The sequence below is a fragment of the Pimephales promelas genome, chromosome 7 (genome assembly GCF_988280905.1).
Source record: "Pimephales promelas chromosome 7, fPimPro1.hap1.1, whole genome shotgun sequence".
In the NCBI taxonomy this organism is placed as follows: Eukaryota; Metazoa; Chordata; class Actinopteri; order Cypriniformes; family Leuciscidae; genus Pimephales; species Pimephales promelas.
In genome coordinates, this window is record NC_142775.1 from 25774958 (window position 1) to 25791926 (window position 16969).

General features: G+C 40.5%; 2 protein-coding genes across 2 annotated transcripts; both read left to right on the top strand.

Annotated features, from left to right (window-relative positions):
• On the top strand, positions 1–600 carry LOC120467118 (gamma-crystallin M2). The gene is made up of 2 exons (XM_039655898.2): positions 1–210; positions 328–600. Exons 1-2 carry the CDS (start codon positions 16–18, stop codon positions 598–600), a joined length of 468 nt encoding a protein of 155 aa, XP_039511832.2. The 5' UTR covers positions 1–15.
• Positions 601–6639: 6039 nt separating this feature from the next.
• Positions 6640–7391, top strand: LOC120467119 (gamma-crystallin M2; the record flags this gene model as incomplete). Its single annotated transcript, XM_039655899.2, has 2 exons — positions 6640–6894; positions 7119–7391. Coding segments are annotated over 2 exons (528 nt in total), but the record flags the coding sequence as incomplete, so codon positions are not given.
• Positions 7392–16969: the final 9578 nt, after the last annotated feature.

A 16969-nucleotide genomic window follows, 5' to 3' on the forward strand; every position in this document is an offset into this window, starting at 1 on the left:
CGCTCTTATGACTGTATGGGCGACTGTGCTGACATGCACTCATACATGAGTCGCTGTCACTCTTGCAGAGTGGAGAGTGGATGCTGGATGATGTATGATCATCCAAACTACATGGGAAATGGGTATTTCTTTAAAAGGGGCGAGTACGCTGATTACATGTCTATGTTTGGAATGAGCAACTGCATCAGGTCCTGCCGTATGATCCCCATGGTGAGCTCAATATATATATATATATATATATATATATATATACTGTATATATATAATAAATAATTTTTTGGCTGTGACTGATAAACTTATATTAAACTGACTTTTCTTCCACAACAGCACAGGGGCTCCTACAGAATGAGGATCTACGAGAGGGAGAACTTCATGGGTCAGATGTACGAGATGATGGATGACTGTGACAACATCATGGACCGTTACCGCATGTCTCACTGCCAGTCCTGTCATGTGATGGACGGCCACTGGCTCATGTATGAGCAGCCCCACTACAGAGGCAGGATGCACTACTTCAGGCCTGGAGAGTACAGGAGCTTCAGCAATATGGGTGGCATGAGATTCATGAGCATGAGGCGTATCATGGACTCCTGGTACTAGTGTTCAAATGTTTCAATAAAATAAGTTCTAAACAACACTAAACAATGTGTTCTGAAAATAATTAACGCCACTATTATATGAGCTATCCACAAAAATCTAGCTTAAATCCCCGTAAAGACAATAAAACAAAAAATCTGAACACAATATACATGTTAGAAATGTATTTCTAAAACTTATTACACTGTGAACTGTGACTGAATTGTGGAGTTACAGAAGACCGTTAAACAGTTTTGCACTGTTGCTATGTTTAGTATTTTTTGGGCGGGGTAAAAATGGTGGCTCGATGATGCACTGGAGCCACTGAGGCTTAGCCTGACTACGTCAGACTTCCTACTTCCGCTAATTTCATTTCGCTCCTGTAGTCCGTCTGAGATAGCAGGCTATCTTTCAGTTTTACACCGGCCTGAAAACAGCCGGCAAATCAACGAACAGAGGGCGGGCTGAGAGCCGAGTTTTACATTGCAGGTTAGAGAAATCGAAAAGCGAAACGGCCGCAGAAATGGGAAACAACACACGGGATGCAATTCGCCCTGTTATGGAGAACATTCCGGGGGTTTTCAAACTGAAGCAAAAGTCGTTTACAGCCATGTTCACTCCAGTATTTCGCTAGCATCATCAAGTGTTTACAGCTAGGACCGGCGCGTGCACTTCTGTCGCTCTAGGCGAAAAACTATTTTGCCACCCCTCTATTTGCAACGTATACCAGCAACAACAAACAAAGACCAACATGCCATATAACGCGTAAAAAACTAGTCTAAAGTCAGTGGCGCTTTGCACGTTGTTAATAATGTTATTTTAAGCTTGCATGCTTGGCCATTATGAAGCTTGTGAACAACACGCATACACTTTGATTCTCTCATCAACACAGATGTCACGTGTCACGTGACAAATGAACGTAAGACTCGGAAGGTAAAGTGATTATTTATGTTCCCTGTAAATCATTTTTTACTGCATTATGATTTCTTAATTCAGAATATGATCAACATTGCGTAGGTGGATGTGATCAGGGAATTTGGCTGTTAAAATTATTACATTTAAAGCCACTTAAATAAACGAAATGACTCGAATGACTCAGTATAATAGAGTCAGTAAAATGAACTTTCTATTACCCAGTCGTGATGAGAGCAGGGGCTCGGGCTCGGAAGCTAAATCAGTCATGACTCGTGAGAGCAGGGTGTGCCGACGCTGCGGGGCGGCCGCAGCTCAGTAAACCATATAAATAACCTAGTTTGTGAATTGTTCATTCCCAGTTGGCACACATTTTGCAGCCCTTACAAAAGCACCGCTCCCTGTTTACAGTGGAAGTTCGATCATAGATTTGAGTTCGATGCATGATGTCTCGATGCGGCTGTGTCGGCGCATAACATACATCATAAATAAACTTATCTGATTTGCTTATGGGTAACCAATGATTTTAAACTTCAGACAAGCAAGCGAGAAAACACTTCTCTATTATGCCATTCCAGACTCTGTCTATGAATCAAAGTGAAGTAGCAGAGTCTGGTATTACCAGGCTAACTGAGGCTGGCCCCTCCCCTAACAATATAACTAGAGCACATTCACATCAGTTAGTCGCTCAATTGCTACTTACTTTCTGTACTATTAGTTACTACAGCCTACAGTTTGTCATGCCTTCGTCATGGAAATGCATAATACCTGGATGCCATCAACTACAAAACAGATGGTGTCATTATTTAAATTTCCAAAAAACGATCTAGAAGAGGTGGATTAATTTTGTGAAGAGCCACCTTAATGTAAGTAAGTAAGTAAAGTTTATTTATAGAGCACTTTTCACAGATAAAAAAATCACAAAGTGCTTTACAAAGTGCAGCCACAAAATAAAACAGTATACTGTATAATCAGTAAAATTTCAACATTTCAAACATTTAAAAAGCCCAAAATAAAACCCAGTTAACTAAATGCTTGTCTAAATAAAAGTGTCTTAAGATGCCTTTTGAAATAATCGATCAAGTCGGTCACACGGAGGGGCAAAGGCAAGGCGTTCCACAAACTGGGGGCTACAACCTGAAAGGACAGGTCTCCCCGGGTTTTATAGCGAGTCTTTGGAACCATTAACAGACTCTGGGCTGAGGAACGAAGTGCACGGCCTGGGGATTATGTGCATAACATATCAGCAATGTAATGAGGGGTCTGACCGTGTAAAGCTCTAAAAGTAAGTTAATGGAGAGCTAAGGATCACCAGAAACATCCGTCTCTGTAGTGACCGTTTTACACACAGTTTTATAAACGTTCGACCTTAGTTTTGTCACAAATCAAGGCATCTACTGTGGATGTAGAAAAGATAAGGACACAAGTTAAAAATCTACAGTATAAGCAAGATCCCAAAATGTATGCCCATTAAAAAACTACAAAAACAACAAAAATCCATTTAGTTTTTAATATGAAACAACAAACGCATCTAAATAGAAACTTAAGCAGCTGGGAGAGGGAATTTGATACAAAGAGTATTGCAATATTTTGCATAGGAACATCATATCGGGCACCAAACTTTTCAGGACTAATTCATGCTCTTTTTGCAAGTGTTGTGCATAATATTACCATCAATTCCAAACTTATTATACAGATATTATATAATCTGTTTGTTTCACAAAGCTGTTTGTCAAAAGACAACTAACATCATGAGCAAATCAGTGCTGTTGAATCTCTCTCTCTCTCTCTCGCTCTCTCTTTTTTTCCCCCCTATTGGACATGCGTAGCGAGATGTGTTTTAAGTAAGCGATAAAATAAATCTTTCGTACATGATTAGAATAAAAGAAACTGTCTATATAATGCCATATCTACTTTACCAGTGTGCTCGTTCATAATACAACACTTTTAAAATAGCTGTGTCATTGATTAATTATTGTTTCATACAGTGGGCTATACCAGAAGATCAAACTGTCTTGTGTGTTTCTGTAGGCTATGTTACAACAAAAATAACACCATGGAACCATATAGCATCCAAGTTGTATGCTTTTAAAGGAGAACTCCGGCGCAAAATGAACCTTTGATCTAAAATAGTTGACCATTCTCTGATATTTGTTTTCATGATAATCGAATATAAAGAGTTTTATCTTTAAAAACTGTTTAGCGTATAACAGTATATGGGGGCATTTAATAAGTAAAAAGAAATCGCTAGTTAATACTACTAAAAAGGTTCAAAATAGCCCCACACTAACACGGTAACATAATGAGGCAAAACAAAGCATTGAGTGTACAGACAGTTTAATGAGAAGTTACTTTATAAAGACAGTCCACTTCATGTACAGGCAGGAACCATCTTTGAAAATCAGTCTTGACAATTTGAACCATGAACGCCATTCATACAGTTCAGAAGTTTGCTGAACTTCATACAGTCATTCTCAATGCTTTGTTTTGCATGTAGGGACCCTCATTATAACTCTTCATGTATACACAGTATACTGTCCTTGTCAAAAAAGGAAATAAATACATCAAAGTAGTCCATGTGACACCAGTGGCTTTAGAATTACACTTAGTCATGCTTTAGTTAGAATTTTTGAAGCATGGAAAATACATTTTGGTCCAATAATAACAAAAACTGACTTTATTCAGCATTGTATTCTCTTCAGGTTCTGTTGTCAAAACGTTCACGAGTCCGCAATGACGCTGATGACGTAAGACGTAAATTTGAAGTCGAAATCCTTACACATGTTTGCGAAGATTGTTTTGTTTGCATTGTACGTCTCCCTCACCGACTGCAAACGGACCTCGGGTGCACTGATAACACGTCAGCAGCGTCACTGAAAGCAGATTGTCAACAGAAGCGAATACGGTAACACTTTACAATACGGGTGCACTAATATTCATTAATTCATACTTAACTAATGAACAGATAATCATGGGTTAACATATGACTCACGAAGAACTATACCATATGATTCTATATGATTCATATATTAAGTAATAGATGAAATGCTATTAATTAAACGTGTCATCATGTATTCATTTCTTAATAACATATTTTATTAATAGTGTAAATAAATGTGTTAATTACACAATTAGTCAATGCCATGCACTTCAATTTCCAGTTGGGACATATCATGCAATCCACTTTTTTAGTCCTTAAAGGTCCTATATCTGGGACACAGCATTCTGAACCTAACACAGAGACAATTACAGTCAGAATATTATATATATATATATATATATATAACAATATAGGGCCCTATTTTAAAGATTTATGTGCATGGGCTAAAATAATATTTATATGTAATTTAATATTCTGTGTAAGATAGGGCCCATAAAGATCTTAATTTCAAGCAACAATGGAGCAATTAGATCAATATCTACAGCAATTATATATCTTTAAGATTAAAAATATATAGATACATAAAAAAAAAAAACATAAGTGTATCAAAGATTACTTAATGTAGCATCCTACTTCCTCACCTTCCATAAAATTGAAGCTGCACGGCTACATGACTTGCCGAGGTCAGTGATGTGAGGCCCTGTCTCTACTGCTCCCAGGTTTGTCACCAGTACCCAGGCCAAGTGTGCTGGTTTGCTGGAATGACTAGGCTGAACATCAGCCTTCAAAAATACCAGGTCTTTCAGATCTACTTGGTGAAGTAACACAAGACCCACTTTACCACTGTGAAGGTACTGGTAGGCTTCAGTGCTCATGTAGCTTTTCATAGCGGCACCATCTACTCCAAGGGACAGCACAAAATAATTGAATATATCCCTGTACATTATTTCTGGCCACTTTTTCATGTCATCCACCCAGTCGCTAGTGGCGATCTTTGAAGGATGCAATACATTTATACCATCCGACCACCGCAGCACCGAACTAGTGTGCTCCCATATGTTGGCTATATCTAATTACCGCAAACTAACAAAATAATGTATAACAAAACTTTCCTTGCCATTTTTACTTACTTTGTTTTTTTTATTAGCTTTGTTTTGTATCGCTGTTTACACTTCCTGATTCGTTGGCATTTGAGGCGGAAGTAGAGAGACAATCACGTTTGAACGGAAGCGGGTAAAGTGGGCGGGGCTACATAAGGTCTATACCACAAAATTATATTGAACTATTCCGTGTTTATAAATAACAATGCAATACTATCTTATTGTTGCTTAAGAAATCATAATATTGTATTGTGGGGCCTCTGGTGATTTTCATCTTTACTACCTTGCCCAATCAGGTAATAACCTCACAGTTTGCACACACAGCTAAAACTGATTTCACACAGGCTTCTGGGGCAGCATAATGGTCTAATAAACTACAACAGAGGGAGCTTTGGAGCTACTTATTATTTCTTCTAGAATTTAAATCAAAAGTTAAAATATCTGGTGGCTAACATTTATACATATATCAGATCCAATGATTGTATCACATTCTACTAAGTATTTCATAAAAACTTAACATGTTTATTTTAAGAATGATAGTAACAATTCAATTAATTTTGTGTGAAATATGAAATATGTGTTATCACATAATATTTTTTTCAGCATTCACAATATTAAAGCTAATTTATGAATACATCATACTATTGTTCATTAAATAAACTATTGTTAATGTTTGTTGATAAATTATAATATAATTTATATATAATAATGATCAATTTATATAACTTAATTGATTCAATTTAATTAAAATACTAATATAGGCAGAGATTAACATTAACATAGATTAGTTTAAGTGTTTTACAGATTCACATTCTTTTTGACTAATGTAAATGTTAGAAAATTATGATAATTTGTCCTAATAAAATGTGAACACTATGATCTCTACATACCAAGATTTAGCTAGAATGGCCTCTATTTTAACTTGCACAGTCAGGAATTGACTAACAATAGGTGCTGTGTAGTCTTTAGTCTTGGTCTAGTATAAAAGCACAGGTGACAGCAGTCAGTCAACAACCAGAATCAGCTTCAGCTTTTTTTTTTGCTTTCCTACTGGGGATCAGACAGCACAGCCATGAAGGTATACCTTGTTCCAGCTGCCATTTACACATGTTTTAACTTCTTATGCATTTTATTTGGTATATTTTATTTTAAATCACTAAATAATTAACTTTGAATTTTCAGGTCACCTTTTTTGAGGACAGGAACTTCCAGGGTCGCTCTTACGACTGTATGGGCGACTGTGCTGACATGCACTCATACATGAGTCGCTGTCACTCTTGCAGAGTGGAGAGTGGATGCTGGATGATGTATGATCATCCCAACTACATGGGAAATGGGTATTTCTTTAAAAGGGGCGAGTACGCTGATTACATGTCTATGTTTGGAATGAGCAACTGCATCAGGTCCTGCCGTATGATCCCCATGGTGAGCTCCATATTGAAGGATTTGTAATAAATTAAATATTTTAATTCATATGTATTTAGAAGCATAAATCAGAGAACTAATTCTAGTTTTTTGGGGGGCTTAGAGAAAAATGTTAGAAAATAACAGAGGAACCTATAAGAATGGTGATTTGAGACAGACCCATTTTTTACATTTTATGTTAATTCTGCCTGACTTGAAAATAATGGACTTTTCTTCCACAACAGCACAGAGGATCCTACAGAATGAGGATCTACGAGAGGGAGAACTTCATGGGTCAGATGTACGAGATGATGGATGACTGTGACAACATCATGGACCGTTACCGCATGTCTCACTGCCAGTCCTGTCATGTGATGGACGGCCACTGGCTCATGTATGAGCAGCCCCACTACAGAGGCAGGATGCACTACTTCAGGCCTGGAGAGTACAGGAGCTTTAGCAATATGGGTGGCATGAGATTCATGAGCATGAGGCGTATCATGGACTCCTGGTACTAGAATTCCAGTGTCTCTAATAATAAAACTATTTCATAAGAACACTAAACATTGTCTTGAAAATCATTATGCCACAAATATCTGCATTTTGTACAAACAAACAAAGTTCTCATGATGTCAAACAAATCAAGAAAAGAAAAAAAGAATAATAAATTACTGTATTATTATTTTTTTAATTCATCATTGGATTTTGGTTTTCAAATGACAAGGTACTCAGCTCTTAGCAGATTAACATGTCTTAACAGTGGAACCATATAGATACAGATTCTGTACTTGGATAGCATACTTATCAAAGCATCTGGTCAAATGACTAGTGGTACCCTTTGTTAGAACTGAGTTAGTCCACTGATGTAAAAAAAAAAAAACCTGAAATTTCATGTGGCGCACAACATGAAAAAGCTAATACCTTGTTTCCTAAAAATCATCTAAAAAAGAAAGGGTTCGAAGGACACCCAAAGGCCAAAGATTGATTACTGTATGAGGCACACCATACATTTTTCATATGTTAAGTCACATAGCTCATTTAAAGGGGTCATGAACTGGTTTTTTAAATTTTATTATATTGTTGTCTGAGGTCAACTTATGACGTTCGCATGTTTTTTTGCATTCAAAAACATCAAAATTAACAAGTTATAGGCTATTTTGTACCCAAGTTGTGAGCCTAGCTGAAAAACGCTCGTTTTTTATGGGCGTCTCGCATTGAAGACTTGGAAGTAAACACCCACTGCTTTAAGTGGATAACAGTTTTGCATATTTTAACTCACCCGTCGATGCGATGTAAAATGGCAACCGGAATGATTCGCCCATACATGTTCGACTCAGAGTCCGTGTGCTGCACAATTCCTGTCAGATCCAATATAGACGGCACAGCACCGTTCTCTAATCTTAATCGGTCTGCAAATCCAGTCTTGTTTACAAAACAATCCTCAGTGTAATGAATCGAACAGACGGTTTTACCTCATCAGCTGGAACATTAAAAATAAAGTTTATCCATGCAGTCCTATTGGAATCCAGAGGAAACATATGCAGCAACTTCTTCCACAACCAGGCACTGCACAATAATTTGTATTGCTCACTCGGTAGCTCAATCCGGTTTGTCACAATGAGGTAGGCATCTATGTTATTTAGCTATACGTGTAATGCGCGAATCGGTGGGCGGGGCTAATGGCCGTGTTGAAATGGTGTTGATCTTCTTCTGCCGGGGTGGTGTTTTATCCTCTTTGACGTCATAGTTCCCCACTTTTAAAAACTAGTCGTTTGCTGAGGCTCGTTTCAATAAAAGCTTTTATTGGACTAACAAGGACATGTTTTCAGTTCTGAAACTTACAGGATATTCTTATAATATGATGACCTCTTAGATATCAAAAGCTCAAGGAAAATTTGATATCTCAGTTCATCAACCCTTTAAATACAATGGTGGTGATCTGACCGATACGATTCAAATACATCCACAAGATTGTCAAGCTTGTCCAAAGAAATTGTATGATCTACAGTGTCAAATTCAGCAAGTTTTAGTAAGTTTTAGTAAAACTAGTTGAGTTATGCAACTTTGTGTCAGATTAGATCTGAAATCTGTTCCCACAATTATAGATCTGAGTGAACAAAAGATCAAGTAAACAACAATAAGGTAAATGAAAGGAAACGTCTCAGGTTACGTATGTAATCCTGGTTCCCTGAGAGGGAACGAGAGCTGCTTTGTCAAACGCGATGGGAACGCTCTGCGTGATTGCGTCGTGAAGTGTCTGTACAATCAGTCCAATGAGAGAGTAGGACATCAGGTGACGTCATCGACCAGGGCATGCAGGAAGTGTGGCAGGCGAACGCAGCTCTCGCTCCCTCTCAGGGAACCAGGGTTACATACGTAACCTGAGACGTTCCCTTTCAAAGGAACTTTGAGCTGCGTTGTCAAACGCGATGGGAACCCCATACCCACTACGACATGCTGAGAAATGCCCGTTCTGTGTGAAGTCCTTGCACACACTAAGAAGCAAGCAACCTAGCCCCAGGAGTGGAGAGGCCAAGGTCATAAAATCTGACAAATGTATGCAGAGAGGACATCCTGCCGCATTACAAATATCGAGAAGGGAAACACTCGGAATAAAGGCCATAGAGGCCGCCATACTTCTAGTAGAATGGGCCCGAACAGCCATAGGTGAAAGCTGTTCAGCCGCTTCATAAGCTAATGATATAGCCTCGACTATCCATTTGCTCATAACCTGTTTAGATGCAGGGGACTCTTTCTTGAGTGACCCAAAGCAGACAAATAATTGTTCAGACTTACGCCACAGGGCAGCTCTGTGAACGTAGGCATCTAATGCCCGAACTGGACATAACAGGTTCAGTCGTTCCTGATCTGGGGTATTAAAAGGTGGAGGATAAAAGGCCTGCAGCACTATAAGGCCCCCCAAAATAAACTGGGACCTAAGGAGTATAACCCGGTCTAGGGTATAGAAATGCTTTCACCATACCCGGTGCAGATTCCAGGCATAAAGGACCAACCGACAGGGCATGCAAATCTCCTAATCTCCGGTAAATGAAACAGCAAAGAGAAATGTTTTCAAAGTGAGGAATTTTTCTGAAACCTCTTCAATGGGCTCAAAGGGAACCAAAGCCAGACCCTCAAGTACAATGGCCAAAAATCCCAAGCCGGTGCTCTGAGTGCAGTGCAGGTTTACACCTCATGTACCACCGAGAAAAACTAGTAATTAGAGGATCTCTCCTGATAGAAGTACCCCCCAGAGGGGTGTGGTAGGCCGATATAGCCGCCACGTAAACCTTTAAGGTAGACTGAGATAATCCAGCAGAGAAACGGTCTTGCAAGAAATCAAGAACTGTACCAACAGGGCAGTTAACAGGATCTTGGTGATGTTCGCCACACCAGATGGAGAATAATTTCCATTTCAATGCATATAGTTTCTCTTGTGGAAGGAGCTCTGGATTGGAGAATGGTCTCAACGACCTCAGTCGAGAGACAGGATTCTATGAGCCGGGCCCCCTCAGAGGCCAAGCCACAGTATCCAAACTCCAAATGAGGGTGAACTCCCAGGAGCAAAGATATCGTGAAATGCGTACCGGTAAAGTGATAACCACACCTAATACGTCACATCCAGTCCAAGCAGAGCTGGATGTGTGAGGGAGAACCAAATAGAGCAATGCGTTGTACCGACGATGTGAAATGTCGACTGACTTTAGTTTGACTTTAGTTCTCCCTAAGAAGCTCCACCACCTCGGGGTGAGTCTCCATCCCCTGGGCCTCAGCCCCTGCCTCAACAGGATATCTGCTCTGATATATACGAGACCATCAGTGTTTTATCCGAAAGGACAAACACATAGTGACCTCTAGGGTCTGGCAGAAAGTATTGAGATTTTCGGGAATACTGCCATCACTTTTAGCCAATTATGTGCTAAAAGGTAGATGGTCCTGCCAAGTACCATTCGCCGAGCGACCACTCATGATCACCCCCATCTTGTCAGGGAAGCATCCGTCGATAGCATTATGCGTCGACAAGAAGCCCCCAAAATGGGCTTGGGCGAGGGACCAAGGTTCTTCGACATGACCGAAACACGAAGGCAAAGCCGCGTGACCTTGATCATGCGAAACGTTTTTCTCCTCGGAGAAAAACGTTTTTTCTCCTTGGTCCTAAACCATCACTGCATGGGTCTCATGTACAAAAGGCCAAAAGTAACTACATTGGACACAGCTGCCATGAGAGACACCAGTCTAAAAAGTGCTTGACAGTGAGTAACTGGCCTAGATATACCCCCCAACTTGTGAGGGAAGCATCTGTTGATAACATTATGCGTCGACAGGAAGCCCCTAACAGTGGGTCTGGGCGACTAACCAAGGTTCTTCCTCAAGACCGAAGCACGGAGGCAAAGCCACGTGACCTTGATCATGAAAAAACGTTTTTCTCCTCAGAGAAAACCCCTTGGTCCTGAGCCATCACTGCATGGGTCTCATGTACAGAAGGCCAAAAGTAATTACGTTGGACGCAGCTGCCATGATATATACCCCATTTACCAACAACCCCCAACATCTTAAAATGAGACAGAACATCTCAATGCCGAACTGCCACATTCTCAGATTGAGCTAGGATCAATCAATCATTGATAGTATAATACGCAAATGCCCTGGAGTCCAGAGGAGCCAGAGCTGCATCCACGCATATTGAAAACAAAGGTGTGGGGTGAGAACCTTGGCTGAATAGGAGAACCCAATATTGGTATTCTTCGCCCCCGAAAGCAAACCTCAGGAACCTCCTGTGATGAGGATGGAAAGATAAGTAAGCGTCCCTTAAGTTTATTGAGAGAAACCAGTCCTCGGACTGAATCTGTGACACAATCATATTTAAGCATATTGAACTTAAGATTCTGAAACCTGCTGTTTAATTGACACAGGTCCAGAGTAGGATGCAACACCTCATCCTCTTTCAGAAACAATGAAGTAATTGCTGTCTGCTGGGAGGAGGAATCCCTTCTACAGCTTACTTTTACAGCCCCAAAGGGCACTGAGGAGAAACGATTTCTCAAAACCGTCCCTACCCCAGAGAGTACCACCCTAAGAAGCCTGACCGCCTCAGCGTTAGGGCTTCTCCTTTGTCCAAGCTTTTTTAGAGATAAAACAGTCCTCAGATCTTGCATATCTCTAACTTGCTATAGACTGTTCTGTTTTGCACCTTGTGCTGCGAGGAGCTTAATAGGCCGAGACTGCTCTCGTCCAGCAGTCTCAGGAACATTGGTGAGGAAGAAACCTCTGGAACACCGCTGAATGGATTATTTAATAGTTTTCTTGAAAGCAGAGCGTCCAGAAGAACAGACATATTTATATCTTTATTTTCCCATTATCTTTATATCGGAAAAACATATACAGTATGTACATATAATTCTGTGGCCATGGAACAACCGAACTGGCAGCGCTGCGACCCTCCTCAGAGAGTCACTCCTCACACTCATTCCATACCCACCAGGGCTGCCTAATAAAAATCTATTCATTATCTATGATGGCTGGTGGGTAACGTTGGGGTTAAAAACGATGACACTGACTCGGGAGAGAGAAAGCTTGCAAGCGTCTCTTTAACCCGAGGCACTGAAATACCCACATATTGCTATAATTAGACATCATGGGGATTAAACACAAAATATAAACCCAGACAAGTAGGCTGAGATACAGTTTTCTAGTTTTTAAGATAAATTTAATCTAAAAACTCTTATTTATTTTTCAATCTCATAATATTCAGCTAGCCAGTAAAATTTTAACTGGCAAAAGCATAAATAAAACCTCCTTTTAAAAGCTCCTCTTTATTCAGCAGATATGAGCTGACTTATTTATTCATTGATTTAAAAGTCAAACATCTGCCTTTACCTTAACATTTTTAATTGTTTTGTCTGTTTCTTTTTAAAACAAAACACTAACGATACCAATTCCTCGGAACTGGAAATCGCAGTCCACTAGATCTGGCATGTGAAAGCTGAGATAGAGCTGAGCTCGTCCCAACCCCCATTGTCAGATCCATTTGCGAACCCCGAAATGCGAGTCGTCTCCGTGCCTCGGCAACAGAGAGACCCGCGCGGGGACCGCGAACCGAACCGAACCGACCTCCTCGGAGAACGCCCGGCGGGAGCGGAGCGTCCTCGCGGACAGCTTCTCGCAATGCCCACAGTCAGCTCCCTCGAGAATTGACTGCTGGCATGCTCCACTCCCAAACAAATATCTGATGTGTGTCCCCGACCCCACCCGTGATGTAACGAGGGCAGGGAACCACACAGCGTCTATAATCATGCTTGCCATAAATATAGATAGTGACATATATTTCTTTTCTTGGCTTTGACAAACAACAATAAATAGACAAGGACAGAGTAGAGATCGATATCGCTTGCTGAAGGCTACAGAAGCTGTCGCGGTCTGATCTCAAGGGTGCTTTATAGTTTCCTGGTCGATGACGTCACCTGACGTCCTACTCTCTCATTGGACTGATTGTACAGACGCTTCACGACGCAATCACGCAGAGCGTTCCCATCGCGTTTGACAACGCAGCTCGAAGTTCCCTTGAAAGGGAACAACGGGTAAGGTAAGGGTATGGTAAAACTTTATTATCCCACATGGGGAAATTTGTACCCATGCAGGCTGCTGTCAGCTCACAACTAACACACAATCATTTAACCCAAACAATAATAAAACGATCCATGACATAAACACAGCAACATGATACAAGCGGTTTTACAGGCACAGGAATACATTATTTTTTAAATCTATTCAATCTGTAATGAGGAACACTAAATCTCCTCCCAGAAGGAAGCAACTCTGTATACAAAACATCACAGACAATCTTAGCTTGTCTTAAAGTAGCCTGTTAAAAAATAGTCCGGCGGCTGCTCAGCCTTTGAGAGAATGCCCATCTCCGTGGTGCGGATGCGGATAGTTCCTTCACGACATGGCTACGCCGCTTCACCTGCTCTTCCTTTTCCACAACAGCCAAGGAAGAAGAAACCTCCACTAGGTAGCCCCTTCCCTATTGTAACACTCCCCCAGGCAAAAGCTTGTACAGTCAGTTCAACACTCATTATGTGCACAAATCACAATATAAGGGTATTGGTCCCCCTATGTTAAGCCTGTTTTATGCTTCTGCGTCGAATCGACGGCGTACCCCCGCAGACCCCTATCCGTCGACGCGAACCCCTCTCTGACCCCTCCGCCGTAGCTCGACGTGCACCTTCAAAAATTTGTAACTACGCGTCGAGGCGACGCAGACAGCAAGGGCTTTGATTGGTCAGATTATACATCAATTCAGGAGTGTAGCTTTTCCGATTTCCCCCTCCCGCTATTAGCGCTATTTTTAACATTTGCACCCTCGTTCTGATAATTATAATACTCTTATAAAGAAAGTAAATAAACTATTAATCTAAAAATAAACTGTTTTTTTTATTTCATTGTTAATATATATGTCTATATTCTTTTCTTTCTTTTTTGCTCGCAATAAACTTCAATCAATCAATAAATCAACGTTTGTTTTGAAACACAGTTTGTTGTTTATTTTCAATACAATGTTCACGGTTTTACATCATTGATAATACAGTACTAACCAAGTCTGCCACTGGACACATTATATCCTGCCATAGCACAGTTCCACGTGGAGACTGAAAAAATCCTTTAAGTCATTCCGAACAGGTATCGTTATGGCAGCTCGGGTGGAACCTTTATTTTATTGTCTATGGGTGGAACGGGCCCTGGACATCCGTGTTGATTCTGTGGGGATAAAGTTTGTGTCGTCTTGTTATTCAACGTCGATTAGCTCCAGCTGACAGCTGCTAAAACAACATTCTCTCTCTTTCGCTCGCGGCGCACGGAACCAAAGAGATTCGCGAACCCCCCTAGCGTTCTGGCGGCGAAATGCACCGCGATGCACCACAACCTCACGCAGAAGTATAAAACGTCCACGACGCCGTAGCAGTGACGACGTAGCTACGCCGTAGAGTTGACGCAGAAGCATAATGAGGCCTTTAGGCGACCCATCCCAATTAGTGTGTCAAACCCTAGCCACACGGGTGCCGGCCTGGTAAGCCATCCCTGATGTGTCGAGTTAAGTCATAAACACTATAAAGCTACATGGGAATATCTATATGGGATTACTGCGCATGCGCCCGCTGTAGAACTGGCTGAAATGCCGTGTGCCAACCCATGCTTGGCTTTGGCAGCCTGTGCATCATGGTGAATCACAGTTGTTTAAGAACCCTGATTCCCTGGTGACCTCAGGGCTGGTACCACGGGGGTGTGACCATGGGTAACAAGGGTGTGACCAACATAATGTGCCTACTGGCTAATTCTGGCACACTGTACATTTAATCATGTATCATTAGTGTGCATTGTCCCTGTTAAATAAACCTGAAATAAATAAATAAAAATAAATAAGCAAACGAGGCAGGCAGGTGGGGAAAATTAACCGATAACAAGATGGGTGGGGTTTGACAATTGACAGGATAGCACATGGCACAAGGAAATGGCCAAGCTCCTCAAGGTCCACTGGGACCACTGCAGTTTGCCTCACTGGAGGGTTCTTTCGTCGGTCCTCTCTTACAGAAATGTGCTCACAACAGACCATGCTAAACACAAACACATGACAAACCAGCAGTTTCACAGGTCTGTCACTAAACCAAGAGAAAACCCCACCTACAACGGCATACTCAAGTATGCGTGACGTTCATGGTGTTTTCAGCGTCTCACAAAAATTTTGAGGGCATGAATACATTAACATTTCCAGAGCGGCGAGAGAACGCCTAATGAGCAATTTCGTTACTTTATTTGAGAAAAACCATTGTCTAATACACTTTGAACATGTCTTCACTACAACCCATCAAACTAAAGACTACTAGTCATCGAGGTGCGAAAGCAGGAGGAGAGGATGAGGTGTATAAAGGCCATTTCCCAGGCCAAGCAGGGAGAGTGGATGAGATGGGAGAGTGTGGAACAATGCAAGATGGACTGGCAAGGCCTTTGGTCAATGGAAGAGAGTAGGATCAGTTTCCTCATCAGGTCAACATATGATGAACTTCAAATTGAGAGAGAAGGATGAACATGCATCATGTTTATTTTCTTTATTTTACAAAAAAACACAACATTTTGTTATTATTATTAGTGTACACAAACAGTAGACATTTAACAGTTTTGAACGATTAATAACACGTGCCTCTATCACAAAAATTGACAAAGTTGTTTGAGTCTCTTATGCACTAATAAGAAAAAAAGAGAGACAATCACGCCGGCATGATGGCCGACCCCCGGGGTGTTAACTTGATGTGGCTGAATTAATATTACAATCAATTAATCAGTTCGTCCAATGAACTCATTTATTCTAAGAAAAAGGTAACTTCCATGGCCACAGTAGAATAACTATTTCTTAGCTTGAACAGCGCTTTGTGCATGTAGGCAAATTGAAATCGTAAAAGGGACTCACAAGAAACTTAGCTTCACAAGACATAGTCTTTTGTAGCAGTGCTTCATTTGGGAAATTAGAAAGTACACAATAGCAAAATGTATACCACAAAATCAAACCAAATCTACGTGGTAAAGGTGGGAATACAGAAAACTAAAGCGTTGAAAGATAAAAACTCTTTTTGTACACATTTCATAGTTTTTTAATATATCTATTCTTGGAAAGAAATTAATTAAAAAAAAAAATATATATATATATATATATATATATATTCTCGATCAATAAATCAATTAAACTTTATTTATAAAACACTTTAAAACAACTGAAGTGGAGTAAAGTGCTGTACAGAAAAATAAATAAAAGATGTAATATTTTTCCACATTTATCCACAATTGTGAGGCTTTAGTCTTTAATTTGAACAGATATTAAATTCAGAAGAAAATCATGACAAATTGCCAAGGACTAAGATCTAGATAGTACGCTTACTAGCAGGCTCTGTGCCAACTTGCACAGTCAGGAATTGACTAACAATAGGTGCAGTGTAGTCTTTAGTCTTGGTTTTGTATAAAAGCACAGGTGACAGCAGTCAGTCAACAACCAGAATCAGCTTCAGCTTCTCCTTTGTGGAACTACTGAGGATCAGCCAGTGCAACA